The sequence below is a fragment of the Macaca fascicularis genome, chromosome 12, assembly GCF_037993035.2.
Source record: "Macaca fascicularis isolate 582-1 chromosome 12, T2T-MFA8v1.1".
In the NCBI taxonomy this organism is placed as follows: Eukaryota; Metazoa; Chordata; class Mammalia; order Primates; family Cercopithecidae; genus Macaca; species Macaca fascicularis.
Window position 1 is genome coordinate 123050393 of NC_088386.1, and position 15974 is coordinate 123066366.

Consider the following 15974-nt stretch of genomic DNA (forward strand, 5'->3'; position numbering starts at 1 on the left):
ATTATAGGCGTGAACCACTGGGCCTGGCCCAAAATCATAAAATTATGTGTTCATTCACCTGACAACCTAAAAGAATTAATGTAAGCACATTTGGGATCATTTGAATGGCCGTCTCATAGCCAAATACTTCCAAGTTATTCCACAGTCTGAGTTTACAAATGTGTCTGATTGGACTGGCGCAGAAAGTGACTAAGATGCCAATGCTTGCTGGACTCTGCAGTGGCGCATGGGCTCCTGTGGCTTTGATGAACATATTCCAGAGCTCCATGGCTTCCCGAACTTGAAAAACATTGTTTTGGTATATTTTCAATCAGTCATTTCTGTAAGCCAGAGATTCTCAAGGTGGGGGATAGGGGATAGTTAGGCAATCCCTTCCCCCAGGGACATTTGACAATGTTTAGATACATTTTAAGTTGTCACAATTGGAGGGACGGGATGCTACTGACATCTAGTGGGGAGAGGCCAAGAATGTGGCTAAATATCCTGTAATACACGGGACAGCCTCCGCAACAATGAAATAGCAGCAGCCTGAGGTTGAGAAATCCCTCTCTGTATATATTTTAATGTCTTTCTTGTTGCTGTTGCTTTTACAAAGTTGATATATTTTGTAACCTGTACTTTCTGTTCAGCATTATATCGTAGGCACCTCCCCACATCATGAAGTCTTCATATATAATTTTGACTCTTGTGCTGTTTTGTTAAATGTCTATACCATGACTTAGTCAATCATGCTGGAACTCCATGAGAGCAGGGATCAGGTCTGTCTTGATAAATCCCCACACCTAGTGTCAGTCCTAGCTTGACACGAAGCAGATGCTTACTATTGACTTGCCCTAAGTTGTTGAAAGAGCCACACACCTACTGCTGGACGTTCAGATTGTTCCCTAGGTGAGTTGCCTTCTTAAATTACTTTACTTTTTTGAGACGGAGTCTCACTTTGTCGCCAGGCTGGAGTGCAGTGGTGCGATCTCGGCTCACTGCAACTTCTGCCTCCCAGGTTCAAGCGATTCTCCTGCCTCAGCCTCCCAGGCAGCTGGGACTACAGGCATGCACCACCACGTCCATCTGATTTCTATATTTTTAGTAGAGACCGGGTTTCACCATTGGCCAGGATGGTCTCAATCTCTTGACCTCGTGATCCGCCCACCTCGGCCTTCCAAAGTGCTGGAATTACAGGCGTGAGCCACCTTGCCCAGCCCTTAAATCACTTTTCTGAAGCTTATTCTTACTAAGTTTTATGCTTCAGCCAAAAGGACAGTGGGTGTGAGTGGTGGGCACTGACGGGGAGGAGCCGTGTAGAAAAGGAGTGGGTTGGAGATCGTGTATTGCTCAGTGCTCTTGGTTCCAGTCATTTATATTTGCATTTATATGCATATTTATGGCTGGAACTTAGGATTTATGTGAAATTAAGCAAAACAAATCCGTGATTTGACAAAATTGTTACTCTGGACATAATATATTGTCAAAAACGTTCGATCTCTGTTTGCTAGGGTGAAATGTGTTACACAGATTAACCTGAATGTGGTATTAAATTTTGTCAGATCTTTCATTTTACAGTCAAGGGTAATGGTGCCATCATAATTCGGCAAAGAAAAGTTCTCAGCCATAAAATTGGGCAGTGACTAGATAATGAATACAAGTTCAAATCATCAGAACAGCCTCCACCCCTGAGCAACACGCACACTTTGCCATCTGTTCCTCTGAACAAGAGGGGATTCTTACCGGGTCTCCCATTTGCCCCTTTACTCCCACACCGGGATTTCCCTGAGAAAGAAAAGAAAAAGAATCTCATTGCTTTTGAATTTTAAAAAAGTAATTAAAAGCTATTAAGACTTCTGGCTACACAATTTAGTTTATTGAATACTTCGGGAAATCTGATAAGAGGAAAGCCATAATTCTGACAAACACAGTGGTCAATTATTTCATTGTTCAGGGCTCTATTTATGTATCTTGCTCATGACTGCCTACCTTCAAACCTGGACGCCCTGGTTGGCCCGGAGGTCCCTAAATCGAGGGAAAAAAAAAACACACACACACAAATCAATCTTCAGACGTAGAAATCAGAATGTGCCTTCTTTTGTTGCTCCAAGATCCTATTTAGGAAACCCTTAATTTTAAAACATGCAATGATGGCGTTTCTATCATGGATGGGCTGTTGTTTTCTGTGAAGACGATGTCAGTGGCTCCTCCCCAGGGGACCTGTGCTTCAAGATGGAATCCCACTGATAATGGTGGGTTTTCACTGATTCATCAATTATAATCTCTCAAACGGCCCACCTGTGTCTGACCCAAAATGGCAACTTTGCTTCTTTATTTTCATGCAGAATCTGGTTTTCAAAGGGATCACATCAGCAGTGCTGTACTTACCACTAACCCTGGCTCTCCAGGATACCCTGTGGGGCCCGCCGGTCCTCCTGCACCCCAAGATCCCTAAACATGAGAAAGATCAGTGCGTCTGTTACCAAAATTGTAATCATCTTTCACAGAAAGAGTTACGTGTGATCCCATGTGAATAAAAACCTCTAAAGAAATCACAGCCCCCAGCATATCTGCCCTGCTAGGACATTTTCAACAGCAGGTTTGATGCAGCCCTAAGAGGGCCCCAAGCAGGCCGGGTGCAGTGGCTCACGCCTGTAATCCCAGCACTTTGAAAGGCCAAGTGGGGTGGATCACAAGGTGGCCTACATGGTGAAACCCCGTCTCTACTAAAAATACAAAAATTAGATGGGCGTGGTGGCGGACGCCTGTAGTCCCAGCTACTCGGGAGGCTGAGACAGGAGAATCACTTGAACTAGGGAGTTGGCGATTGCAGTGAACCGAGATCACTGCACTCCAGCCTGGTGACAGAGCAAGACTCTGTCACAAAAAAAAAAAAAAAAAAAAAAAAAAACCAAAAAAAAAAACAGAGGCACCAAGCTAAAGGTAGTAGCATTCTGGTAATTGTAATAAAGTCCTTCATTTAGGGTCCAGAGATCAATCTTCCTATTTACAAATTTAGGACCCAGAGATCAATCTTCCTATTTACAAATACATCCTGTAATAACAAAAGCGGAGAACAAAGAAAATGCATTACCACCTACTCCTAAATTCTGTGTTACAATTTTAAACACATCAGGATGCTTTTAAAGTATTATTATTAATTAACATTACATATTAATGTATTTATTCTTCTTAGTATATTTTTAAAACATGGTCTGCAAGATCTCAAATTGGGGAAATATAGTCCCTAATTTGAGATCAAGATGAGTCAGCCATACAAAATTTTCTACGACATGTGAGTTGTAACATAATTATACACAAATTGTCAAGAAAAGGTACAGGCAATCCTGGAAGCATGGAGAGATGTTCCCCGGGCTCCTGCTGACTCTGCCCAAGTCAAATGATTGGGGAGTGTGTAATGAAATTGCTCTGTTTAGGAGGATGAACTGATATTTATTGTAACAGCAACATTGAGGTATCACATTTATTACATGGACCTGAGCTTCAATCATACTAAGGAAACAAATCCAGAAAAGTAGTTCCATCACTAGCCAGAAGTTACAAGGCAAAATTTTAGGTTAACTATCGGAAGGCGAAACGGAGTCTCGCTCTGTCGCCCAGGCTGGAGTGCAGTGGTACAATCTCAGCTCACTGAAACTTCTGCCTCCTGGGTTTAAGCAGTTCTCTGACTCAGCCTCCCAAGTAGCTGGGATTACAGGCACATAGCATCACATCTGGCTAATTTTTGTATTTTCAGTAGAGACGGGATTTCATCATCTTGGCCAGGTTGGTCTTGAACTCCTGACCTTGTGATCCACCCGCCTCAGCCTCCAAAACTGCTAGGATTACAGGCTTGAGCCACCTCACCCGGCCTTTTTTCTTTTTTTTTTTTTTTTGATGGAATTTCACTCTTGTTGCCCAGGCTGGAGTGCAATGGCACCATCTGGGCTCACTGCAAGCTCCGCCTCCTGGGTTCAAGTGATTCCCCTGCCTCAGTCTCCTGAGTAAATGGGATTATAGGCACGTGCCACCACACCTGGCTAATTTTGTGTTATTAGAGGGAGGGTTTCACCATGTTGGCCAGGCTGGTCTCAAACTCCTAACCTCAGGTGATCCACCCACCTCGGCCTCCCAAAGTGTTGGGATTACAGGCATGAGCCACCACGCCTGGCTGGCAAAACTGCTCTCAGTTTTAATCTTGTAAATATCGAAAAACTAGAAAGACTAATATAATCATTGAATTGCAGATTTTGGAGAGATGAAGATGGGCAAAATATTAAATATAATATACAAATACTGATTCATCAAGCAAAATGGTAGTGAGAAGCAATGCAAGATTATTCTACCTGGTATATATTTTATATGTAGTTGCTAAGTGGACTCACTTTCCTAAATATGAAGTAGCTGCATATACCTGGGTAATGCCACAAGATCATTAGAAGACAGAAGAGGAAGGCAGGAGGGAGCCTGCTGAGCTTCAAGTACAGCTTCATGGGCATGAGACGGGTGCAGTTACACAGGGCCCCAAGCTTGAGTTAATGATCTGCTGTCGCCATCTTGAAATTCTTAATAATTTTTGAATGGGGAATCCACATTTTCATTTTGCACCAGGTAAGCCACACAAATTATGTAGCTGGCTTTGCTGGGATTAAAACGTGGATCATAGGCTATTTGAGGAGGAAATAGAAGCATAGAGCCTGCTCAGGAGACTTACTGGTAAGCCGGGCAGTCCTGGGTCGCCTCTGTCTCCCTGCAAAAATAAGAATGCATTGCTTTATAAATCCACACAAAATTCCTAAAACACAGATCATGTAAAAACAGAAATACATAGAAAAATTATTTGGACTCATCTAATTGTGCAGTTTGTTCAATTTTTTTGGTGTTGACTAAAACTGAGGAAGGGATATGCAGAGGTGATTTTCTTTCTCCTTAAGTTCTGAATTCTCCTTCTACCCAACAGAGAAAGATCGCTGGAGTAATGACAGGGAATCAAAATGAGATTTTTGTCTTTGTTTAAATTGTTCTAAATTCTCAATCCAGTGGTCCCATTTCCTCACAGTTTACCCGTTGCTGGTCTGGTTCCACCCCCTGCTATGCTTTCTAAACAGCTTGACCCCCTTGACTACCCTAGAGAGGACAGAAAAGAAACTCAGGTGGAAATTGCCTCACACCAGCCTCTGTCAACCTCTCTCACTTTGTGACTCTGCGCTGAGACTCAACCTACTTTAAAAGATCAAAGCCTGTATATTCTCTTGAATGAAGGCTCTTTTTTAAAAATGTAAAATATATGTAAGTTAAAAATTAACATTTCAACCTTTTTTTTTTTTTTTTTTTGAGATGGAGTCTGGCTGTTGTCGCCCAGGCTGGAATGCAATGGCGCCATCTCGGTTCACTGCAACCTCCGCCCCCCTGGTTCAAGTGATTCTCCTGCCTCAGCCTCCCAAATAGCTGGGACTACAGGCATGTGCTGCCATGCCCGGCTAATTTTTTTGTATTTTTAGTAGAGATGGGGTTTCACCATGTTGGCCAGGCTGGTCTCGAACTACTGACCTCAGGTAATCCACCACCTCAGCCTTCCAAAGTGCTAGGATTACAGGCGTGAGCCATTGCACCCAGCCCATTTCAACCATTTTTAAGTGTACAGATAGTTCTGTGGCATTAAGTACATTCACATTGTTATTCACCCATGACCACCATCCATCTCCAAAACTCTTACGTCTCCTCCAATGGAAACTCTGTTCTCATTAAACACTAACTCCCCATCCCTCTTCCCCTCCAGCCACTGGCAACCACCATTCTATTTTCCATCTCTATGAATTTGACTATTTTTAAAATGTCATATAAGTGAAATCATACAATATCTGACTGGTTTATTTCACTTAGCATAATATTATATCTTCAAGGTTCATCCATGTTGTTGTATGTGTCAGAACATCTTTCTTTTTCAAAGCTTTTACAATCTTCCATTGGATGAATACACCACATTTTGTTTATCCATTCATCTGTTGATGGACACGATTGCTTCCACCTTTTGACTACTGTGAATAAAGCTCCTATAAACATGCAGGTACAAATATCCATTCAAGTCCTTGCTTTCAATTCTTTGGGGTATATATCCAGAAGTAGAATTGCTGGGTCATATAGTAATTCTATGTTTAATTTACTGAGGAATTACCATATTATTTTCCACAGTGGTTGCACCATTGTCCATTCCCATCAGTAATGCATAAGGCTCCAACTCTCCATGTAGTTGCCAACAATTACTAGATTTTTATCATAGCCATTAGAATGGGTATAAAGTGGACATAGACTCTTAAGAGCATTGTCTCTGAAGGGTTATTGAACTATAGATCATTTTTATTAGGGATCTTCTGTTTTCCCTTAAGATAAGGAATTCCCTGTATTCATCCCCCTTCTATATTTGTATATCACATGTCCTCTATTACCACAATTACAAAAAATGCTCACTATAATATGATATAGAACATTACCATTTATAGTGTGCTGCAATATAAATTATTATAACAGTCTTAACAACACTAAGAAAGAGGCAGGGTAAATATTATTTGAATCTTCTTTCACAAATCATGGACATGAGGCTGAGGAGGCTAAGGGAGTTGCTTAAAGTCACAGTGGAGAGTAAGCTTCAGTTCTCTCCTTCCAGTACACCATACTGGTTCTGAGCCTGCTGTTGACGTTTACTTTATTACTATATCATTTAAGCTATAAACAAATCCATCGTTCTTGTTGTTTAAGAAGGACAAACAGGCACAGAGGCTACATACATAAATGGTGAGCTCACTAAAGGGATCACTGCTCAGGTGTGTCCACTCTGGGTGGCTCAGAACCAAGGGTCTCATAGAAGCAATCTAGGACAAGTGCTATCTAATTGCTGCAGAATATTCTTCCTTAAGAGAAATGACCACACATCTTGAAAATGGGCTGTATTTTCCTGTTAAGGCATTATTTCCACTGATCCCCATCACTCATCCATGGCTTCTCATCTGAGAGATGAGGTGGTCACTCAAGAGTTTACTTCTGAACATCTGTACGTCACTCCCTGCTAAAAACACACCACCATTAAATGTATCAAGCAAAGTGCTATAAGGTTTACATCATTTTCAAGTTCAATAATCATGACTTTTACTGTACTGGATGGAAAGTACTAATATTACAATGTTTTAATTACAAATAAATCAGTGGTCCTCCACTGGGGTGATTTCCCCCCAGGGGACATTTGGTAATATTTGGATATACACTTTGGGGAGTTCAGAGGTGGGGGATGCTACTGGCATCTAATGAGTACAGGCCAGAGACCAGGGATGCTGCTCAACATCCTATAATGCACAAGTCAGCCCCACACCAAATAAATATATGGCCCAAAATGTCAGGAGTTGAGAAACCTTGAAATAAATGCATCTCTTGCAGTTCTGACTAGTCCAGAGGTACCAGAATTTTGCAGTGCTGGAATTTTAGTGATGACTAAAGCCAATGCCTTCACACAAAAGGATGGTACCATCCCTGAGGGTCTGGGTAATAATAAAAATTGGTGTATTCAGGGACATTTTGAAGAAAAGTCCTGTCTGAGTATTTCCTGCATGGGCTTACCTATTTGGGGAAAAAAAAAAAAAACTTTTAATCCATCATGATCATAATACTTACCTGAATACCTTTAATGGCACCTAAAATTAACACTGAATTTCCTTTTTCTCCCTTTTCCCCAGGATGGCCCTGAAAATAAAATATTTATGCACTTAAGAGGAAAATAGCATATTACCATTTCAGTATTTTCTTTTCTGTATAAAATATTACTCATCAGTTTAAATTATTGGCATGATTAACAAGCGGACATTTCTTTATCCTCTTCCATATTATTATCACCCTAAGGTTCTCACATATATTTACTCCATATTCAATTAAGATCTGTTAAGGAATCTTCTAAGACAGAATATCTACTTATATATAGCTATTTAGCAGAAAATTTTTGTATTTCCTCACAATATAAAACACATGCATTGTTCCTACAAATAACTAATTTTGCAATTGTTAATTTATGCCTTAGAAGCAGTAAAATATATATATATATATATATATATATATATATATATATATATATATATATATATAGTGAGAGAGATTTTATCCATTTCAGTACTTGTATTCAAAATAGGCCTAACTATTCTTTTAAAAAAACATAACATGTTCCTTTTGGAAGGTTTTTGTATATAGTTGCTAGTTGGCTTAGGATAGTGTCTTAAAGTTAATAAAATACCTCAGTGTATCCTTCCCCCTCCCCATGGTTTCCCTACTTAACATCTTAATATCCTACTTCAATTCTTAATATAACTTCTCTTGGTTACCACATAAAAATCCTACCATCTTTATACATCAAGCTCATATGAAAGATATATACATTTCAAAGTTAATCTCTCTTAGAGGAATGCTTGACTTGGCTTCTGATGGGAGATATTTAACAGTTTAAGGTTAAATTACATCAACAATTTACTTGAGAAATCAGATTTGCTAGTATCTGCAGTTTTGGTTTTGCACAGTTCCAGTCTGAATGAATTTCAGTTTCATAGTTAAGTTAAACAACACCAGTTCTCCAACAACACGGTTCAAATTTCAGTTACCATTGTATATTAACTGAGTACTTGCATAACGTACAAACTTCATTGCTAGCCCCTCAGCCCACAAATCACTATATAAATAACATGTGAATTGTGATTACTGCATGATCATATGATGTTACCAAAACATGTTGCACAGAAAGCCAATGACTGAGAGGACAACTACTGCCAAGGAAGAAGGCTTTAATTGGGTGCTGCAGCTCAGGAGATGGGAGATCAGTCTCAAGTCCATCTCCTAGACTGACTAAAATTACCGGTGCACATAGCAGGGAAGAAATGTAACAATGTGTTGGAAAACAGGACCTAGGTAAGGAAACACAGTCAGGGGTCTGGTATCTCATTGTCTGGATGCCATGATCTGGTGAGTTTCAGTTCTTTGATACTTTTTCAGAGGCCTAGGGATCCTCTCCTGAGGAAGGAACTCAGATAAAACACACAGGTTTCAAACTTTAAGATCAGAAGGATCCATTTCTACGTTGATCCAAAGAACATCTGCGGGACTATTGGGTCAGTTTCGATGATTTCTGTCAAAGTCTGTCTGTGATTGGCCCCTGCACACGTATTATTCAGAGCACACACACAGACACGGACAGCAAAGCTTGTAGCTGGCTTGCTTCCTTATCTCCCAGCAATAAACCCAAATAACATTTTACAAAAACGGATAGTTGGAAGAGGAAATTGGCCACTAATGATGAAAATGAAGCAAAGAAATGAAAACGGTAATGCTGGAAATGAAATTCAAGTAAAACATAAGTGGAGTTATAAAAGAAACAGCTCATCATGGGAATAACGATATTGTTGTCATTTGAGAGACTGTATTTGCAGCCAGAGGAACTTAGTAAAGATAAACCAGGAAAGTGGTTGGGATGAAAAGGATGACAGTGTCCTACGTAAAGTGACACCGATGAAAACTTCACATTAAAGGAACCCTTAGAGATACTTCACAACACTGGAAACAGATCCAAACTTAGAAAGGAGTATCATACTTCATCAAAACATAAAAGACATATTCCTTTAGCATTGCAAGTTATATGATGAGAAAAAGGCAAGTACTGTTGAAACTACTCTTGGTAAGTTTTTACAAAGAAATAAAACACTTTGCTTCTCAATGTTTCAAATTACAGTATATTAAATAAATATTTAGTTTTTTCATTTCCTTATATATTTATCACTGACAAAGTTTCTAATGTTTTAACAAAACATTTTAAAGGTCATGGGACAATAGTAATTTTCTCATCAGTTGATCAGGTTTCTTTGTGTGGTTTTTAGTTTGCCTGGTCATTCTTACATTACTGTGCAAAGTGAGGGGTTTCTGTACAGTAAATGAGTCAAGGGGAAGTTGGTTGTTTTGCACAGAGACCGTTAACGGCAAACTTCAGGATTGGGGTCGGTACTGCATGCTATGTTAAAGTTAAAACCGAGAACCCTTGCTCTCTTGAATGCTCATGAATCTGTAGAATGAGGTTTGGCCCGATTTGAGGAGCTTAATAAATGTGCATTCGCCAGACCGCACTTGAGTTTTCAAATGGCTGAGTTTGAAAGTAAAGGATGGTTGAAAAACTTAACAATGAAAGGTGGTGGTGGTTCTTATTTGATACCAGAAGAAAAATGAGAGTATGGAAATTCTTTTTAAGTTTAGTGTTCAGATCAGTTCCTCTAGGATCTGGAGCAAAAGGGAGACTCACGAGTGACAGCAGAATGAATGATTATGGCGGTCATACTAAGAAAATTTTCTAGAAAGAAACTTGTGAAATGATATTTGATTAAGGAAGGGAGAAATACTTCTAAAAAAAATCACAGAAAAACAATTTTGAGAGGTCACATGATCTCTGATCTTTAAGTGAAGAAAAAGAGAGAGAGAAAAGGAATATGGGCGTTGGCTCTTGCTCTAGTTGTGTTTAAATGAAAGTCCAAAATTCTGAAGAAAAAAATACTAAGAGCTGTAAGGTTTCCCTCAAGTGCTGGATACTATCAACTGTTGTTGGACATCCATTCCAAAGCTTTTCGAAGGATTTTCTTGCATTACAGGGACTAGAAAGATAAAAACTTCATTGCCCAGACTCCTTTATAACTGGATGTGAATTAGGTTCCACGTAGGAGATGTGGAAGGTAGAAATTTGGAAGAGATTGTCTTCCTATTCTGCTGCTGCCGCCAAGCAGGAAAGCAAAAACTTGAGTGTTCTGTTTGCTAGTGTCTAGACGTGGGGTGAGAGGCTGTGGTCACAGTGCAGTTACAGCTTCCTGACTCTGGATCTCAGCTAGCTGTGAACCTTTAACATCAGTGGTCTCGTGTGGTCCTAAGTTTTACCCTTCCAACTATTATAATAAGTGCCAGACTCCCTGTATCAGATTCCTTTCTGTTCAAAATACCTAGTAGGGTTTATGTTTCTGCAATTAACCCTGAATGATAAACAATTGACATTTTGCTATCTGGTCTCTCTGCTCTTTTTCCCCTTCTATCTATTCTCTTCACAGCAGCCACGGACATCTTAATGAAACATCAATCAGATCATGTTGCTTCCTTCCTTAAAACCATCCAGTGCCTTTACCTAACATGGATGAGAAAATCTAGGCTCCTTCCATCATCCACAAAGCCCTGCATGTTCTAAGTCCTGCCTATCTCTCTGTCCTTATCCCCCAGCCACTCTCATTTGTTGACAATGCCCCAGGCACACTTGTATTAACTCTGCTTCTTGAATACATCAAGCCTGTGCCACCATAGGGCCTTTTCACTTAAGATTCCTGTTAAGATGAGCTGTGGGTGCCTTACTGGGGGGCCTCCTGGACCAAGAGCTCCTCTTCCTCCTGGAAACCCTGGGTCACCTCTTGAGCCATTGTAGCCACACTTACCAGGTTTGCCTCTGGGTCCAGGAGGCCCTGGGTGCCCCTGCAGAAAACAACATTATAAGTGAAGCATTTTTGCAAAAATATCATAACACAAAGATTATGCATAATACGAATACTCAAATTATGGCAGTTGTGATTCACACATTTACTGTTTAGTTTTGTGAAACTTTCTCTCTACCCCAAAAGGCTATGTAGCATGTGAAAATAAAACCTAAAATATTTTTAAGATAACAATTTAAACTAATTTAGTTTGCAGTACTCTGGGAAATTGAGGAGGGGACCTTCCTTAAAATCCTTAGAAATACTATAAAGAATTATAAAGCTCCCACTTACCTCTTTTTTTTTCCATTTCATTTTCATATGAGAAATTAGAGTATTAAGCTCACTACAAATATTAGGACTCATCCGCAAATAAAAACATTCCTTATGGGTATGCATTTATTTCAAGAACATTCTACTTGACATAACAAGTATATCTAGCTCATATTTTGGAATTTTTTTTCTCTAACCTGTTTGAAAATGTTGCTTTCCGAGTAAAGTATTTTGCTCTGGGAGTTACGGTACCAAATTTAAATGTAAACACCCTTTCATGCACTCAAATGAGAAAATATAAACAGAGTTTGCTATATATAATATATACCATGCACCATAACATATATTATATTAATATATCTTGCACCATGTTTTATATGTTATGTAATATATAATTAACAGACATAATACATAAACTATATGTAAGATATAAGATATGTAATATATAAACTATATGTAAGATATAAGATATATAGTATATACTATAGTTTATGCAAAATATAAGACATATGTTGTATAGTGTACATACTATATATATCTTATATACATAATATATTTGGTGCAAAAGTAATTGGGGGTTTTGCCATTGAAAGTAACAGCAAAAACCACAATTACTTTTGCACCAACCTAATGCATTCTATATCTTGTCTATCTAATATATATCTTTTATATATGTAGATATATATTATGGCAAAAAATATATATATATACTATTGTGCTTATAGTATATATAGCAAATATTTGCTATAGATATCTTGTGGTTTATATAAATATATATTTGATGCATATACACATGTGGTTTTAAGGATTTTGATGAGTACTTCCACCTTTTTTTAAAAAGTGGAGAAAATTTAGGGATACTTACAGGTATGCCATCTAAACCTGGAAATCCAGGAACACCAGTTGGGCCCTAAAATCCCAGAAAATAAAACGAAGTTATAAAAATTACTAAATTAATAAGCTGATTTCCTTGAAAACATTAACAATTAATTACTCAGATTTGAACATGCGGAGCAGTCATCGCCACCTATTTTTTACATCGATGAGTCTAAAAGCCAACATTTCAGAACCAACTCTTGCGCCTTTTTTTGTACTTGGGAAAACAACCTAGCTGTACCGATTTCAAGAAATCATTCAACATGCTGTGAACAGAAATCTAACTGCTCCGAATCTCGATCCTGGAGTAACACACCCTTCAATGTGAACACAGGCAATTTATAGGATTATTTTGGCACACCTGCACTACCCAAAGTTGGGGTAGAATCTCAAGTGCTCATCAACAGGGAATAAACTATAGTTTTATTCATACTATGGCATATTATAAAATGTTTTTTCAGGAATAAGTTCAATCTACGTAACCTGATAAGGAATGATCTCTAAGACATCTCGTTGAGTGAAAAGAGAAAGTCTCAGTGTGATGCGTACAGTAATGTCATGTAGGTTTTATAAAAAGCCATGAAACAATGTAACTTCTCACTGGTACACGCATGTATTTAAAGGCCCAGAGGAACATGCTCCTCTGGAAAGGGGCCAAGAACAAGGATGGATTCTCGCAGAGGAGTTCAGGGACTTCATTTATTGTAAGGTTCAAGTATATACTACTCATGGTCATAAAACTCCAGTGCTGGCCAGGCACAGTGGCTCAGGCCTGTAATTACAACACTTTGGGAGGCTGAGGCAGGCGGATCACTTGAGGTCACGAGTTCGAGATCAGCTTGGCCAATATGGTGAAACCCCATCTCTACTAAAAATACAAAAATTAGCTGGACATGGTGGCATGCGCCTATAATCCCAGCTGCTTAGGAGGCGGAGGTGGGAGGATTGCTTGAACCCGGGAGGCAAAGTCTGCAGTGAGCTGAGATCCCACCACTTGCATGTTGCCTGAGCAACAGAGCAAGACTGTCTAAAAAAACAAAAACAAAAACCAGTACAGTACTGCTGGTGAGTGGTTCATGTGAATTTCCATATAAGATGTGGCTTACCTTATCTCCTTTGTCCCCTGCTGTTCCAGGAGGGCCGCGGTCCCCTCTCATTCCTTTCTCTCCTGAAAGCCCAGTGGGTCCTGGGGCTCCCAGGGGCCCAATTGGACCCTGTGGCCCCGGTGGTCCTGGTGGACCCTGAGAAGAAAGATTAAAAAGAAATGGGGGTACAATTCTTAATTACTGTCTTCTAACACAAACATATAGTCATTCAGGCCTACAGATGACCTGTTTCTTGTGCAAATCTAATTTGCACAAACTCTGATAATAGAAACAAATGGCTGGAAATGGTGGCTCACGCCTATAAACCCAGCACTTTGGAAGGCCGAGACACGAGGTTCACTTGAGCTCAGGAATTCAAGACCAGCCTGGGCAACAAAGTGAGACCCCCCCATCTCTATAGAAAATACAAAAATTAGCTGGGCATGGTGGCATGCACCTCTAGTCCCAGCTATTCGGGAGGCTGAAGTGGAGAATCACTTGAGCCTGGGTAGCAGAGGTTACAGTGAGCCGATCGCACCACTGCACTCCAGCCTAGGCGAAAGAGACAGACTCCATCTCAAAAAAAAGAAAAGAAGGGCAAGAAAAGAGAAAAGGAAAAGGAAATGAAAAGAAAGACAAGACAAGAAAAGAAAATGATTGGTTTAATTAAAAGATAATAGTGGCATTGCCCTGTTCAATCTGTATTAAGCTATATGATAAATTTCAAGTACTGCACATGTATTCATGTATGTATGTGTGCAGTATGTGTGTATGCGTGTACACAGAAACACATATATCAACTGATTATAGTTATCTTACTATTTTCATTCTGTCAATCAAATTTAGAGATCTTGGGCTTTTTAATGAAGCAAGAAACTAAAAAATTAAAGTTATATTTACCTTTATGTTCGTGACACAAATAGAGTAAGAGAAACTGCCAGATCTTTTATTTACTTCAAATAACTAACGATTTGCCTGCCCTTTCGAAGGACAACATTTCTTTTTTCGCTGCTTTTATCTAATTTCTTAGTCATATTTTGGAATTAGTCTCCATGTCACATTAAATTTATGTAATCCAACTTTCCATGAATGAAAAGGCCACCTCTTGTTTTAAGTGAAGAAGCTTTATGGGGCCTCCTACCTCAGAACCCATGCCCCAGGGCCCTACCCCGTCTCCCTTCTGGGGTCTGGGCCTGGCCAAGGCCAGCAGCACCATCTAAAGTGACATCCCGACCAGGTGCGGTGACTCACACCTGTCATCCCAGCACTTTGGGAGGCCGAGGCGGGGGGATCACCTGAGGTCAAGAGTTTGACCTGCAATTTTTCAGACCTCTCAAAATGTTTGCAAAGATTTAAGAAAAAATATTTTATAACTTCTTGCTTCACAAAACAGCATGGATGACTGCATTCAATAAGCAAGTAAGTCCTGATGTCTGGACAGAAAAGCTTGGCAGGGTTTAGGAGATATCTGCTCAGATCAGATGTCTTAGGTCTCCAGGGTTAATACAGGGTTGCCCCTTGGGAGTGCAGGGCCCAGAGCGAAATATTTGTTGCGGAGTCCCATATACATAAAAACTTGAGTCACCCGAAATCAGCATGCCAGCCCTGCTCTGGCAACCCGAAGTGGTGCAATCCCATGCGCGGTTGTGGGCGCCTGTAGTCCCAGCTACTCGGGAGGCTGAGGCAGGAGAATGGCGTGAACCCGGGAGGCGGAGCTTGCAGTGAGCCGAGATCGCGCCACTGCACTCCAGCCTGGGCGACAGAGCGAGACTCCGTCTCAAAAAAAAAAAAAAAAAAAAAAAGAAATACTTCATGGGCAAGTGGAAGTATTCTGCTAGGCAGCCACCCTCCGAAACCAGGGCTCAGCCACAGGGCCCCAGACAATCCCATAGCCTGAAGGCCAGAGCTCCTAATGTGGTCAACTCCACATTGGGTAGAAGGTCAGAGAGCACCCTGACGGGAGGAAACAGTAACCAAGACCCACCTGGTCCTGATCTACACTTGGGGTGTCACTCTTTTTAACTTTTATTTAGTATTATTATTTTCTGAGACAGGATCTCACTCTGTTTCCCAGGCTGGAGCGCGGTGGTGCAATCTTGACTCACTGCAGCCTCCGCCTCCCAAGTTCCAGGGATCCTCCCACCTCAGCCTCCTGAGTAGCTGGATTACAGTTGCATGCCACGATACCCAGCTAAGTCTTGTATTTTTAGTAGAGACTGGGTTTCACCATGTTGGCCAGGCTGGT

General features: G+C 40.2%; 1 protein-coding gene across 7 annotated transcripts in view; it reads right to left on the reverse strand.

Annotated features, from left to right (window-relative positions):
* COL4A4 (collagen type IV alpha 4 chain) overlaps nt 1–15974 on the reverse strand; it is a 154400-nt gene that overhangs the window by 94990 nt on the left and 43436 nt on the right. For 6 of the 7 annotated variants that reach the window (XM_005574455.5, XM_065526172.2, XM_065526173.2 and 3 more), the window contains 8 exons: nt 13751–13885; nt 12634–12678; nt 11380–11496; nt 7642–7710; nt 4694–4729; nt 2368–2430; nt 1969–2004; nt 1723–1764 (listed from right to left, as the gene is read on the reverse strand). In XM_005574455.5, the coding sequence (XP_005574512.3) occupies nt 1723–1764; nt 1969–2004; nt 2368–2430; nt 4694–4729; nt 7642–7710; nt 11380–11496; nt 12634–12678; nt 13751–13885 (543 nt within the window). The remainder of the gene's footprint in view (nt 1–1722; nt 1765–1968; nt 2005–2367; nt 2431–4693; nt 4730–7641; nt 7711–11379; nt 11497–12633; nt 12679–13750; nt 13886–15974) is intronic. The other variant, XM_074010347.1, reaches the window with a different exon arrangement.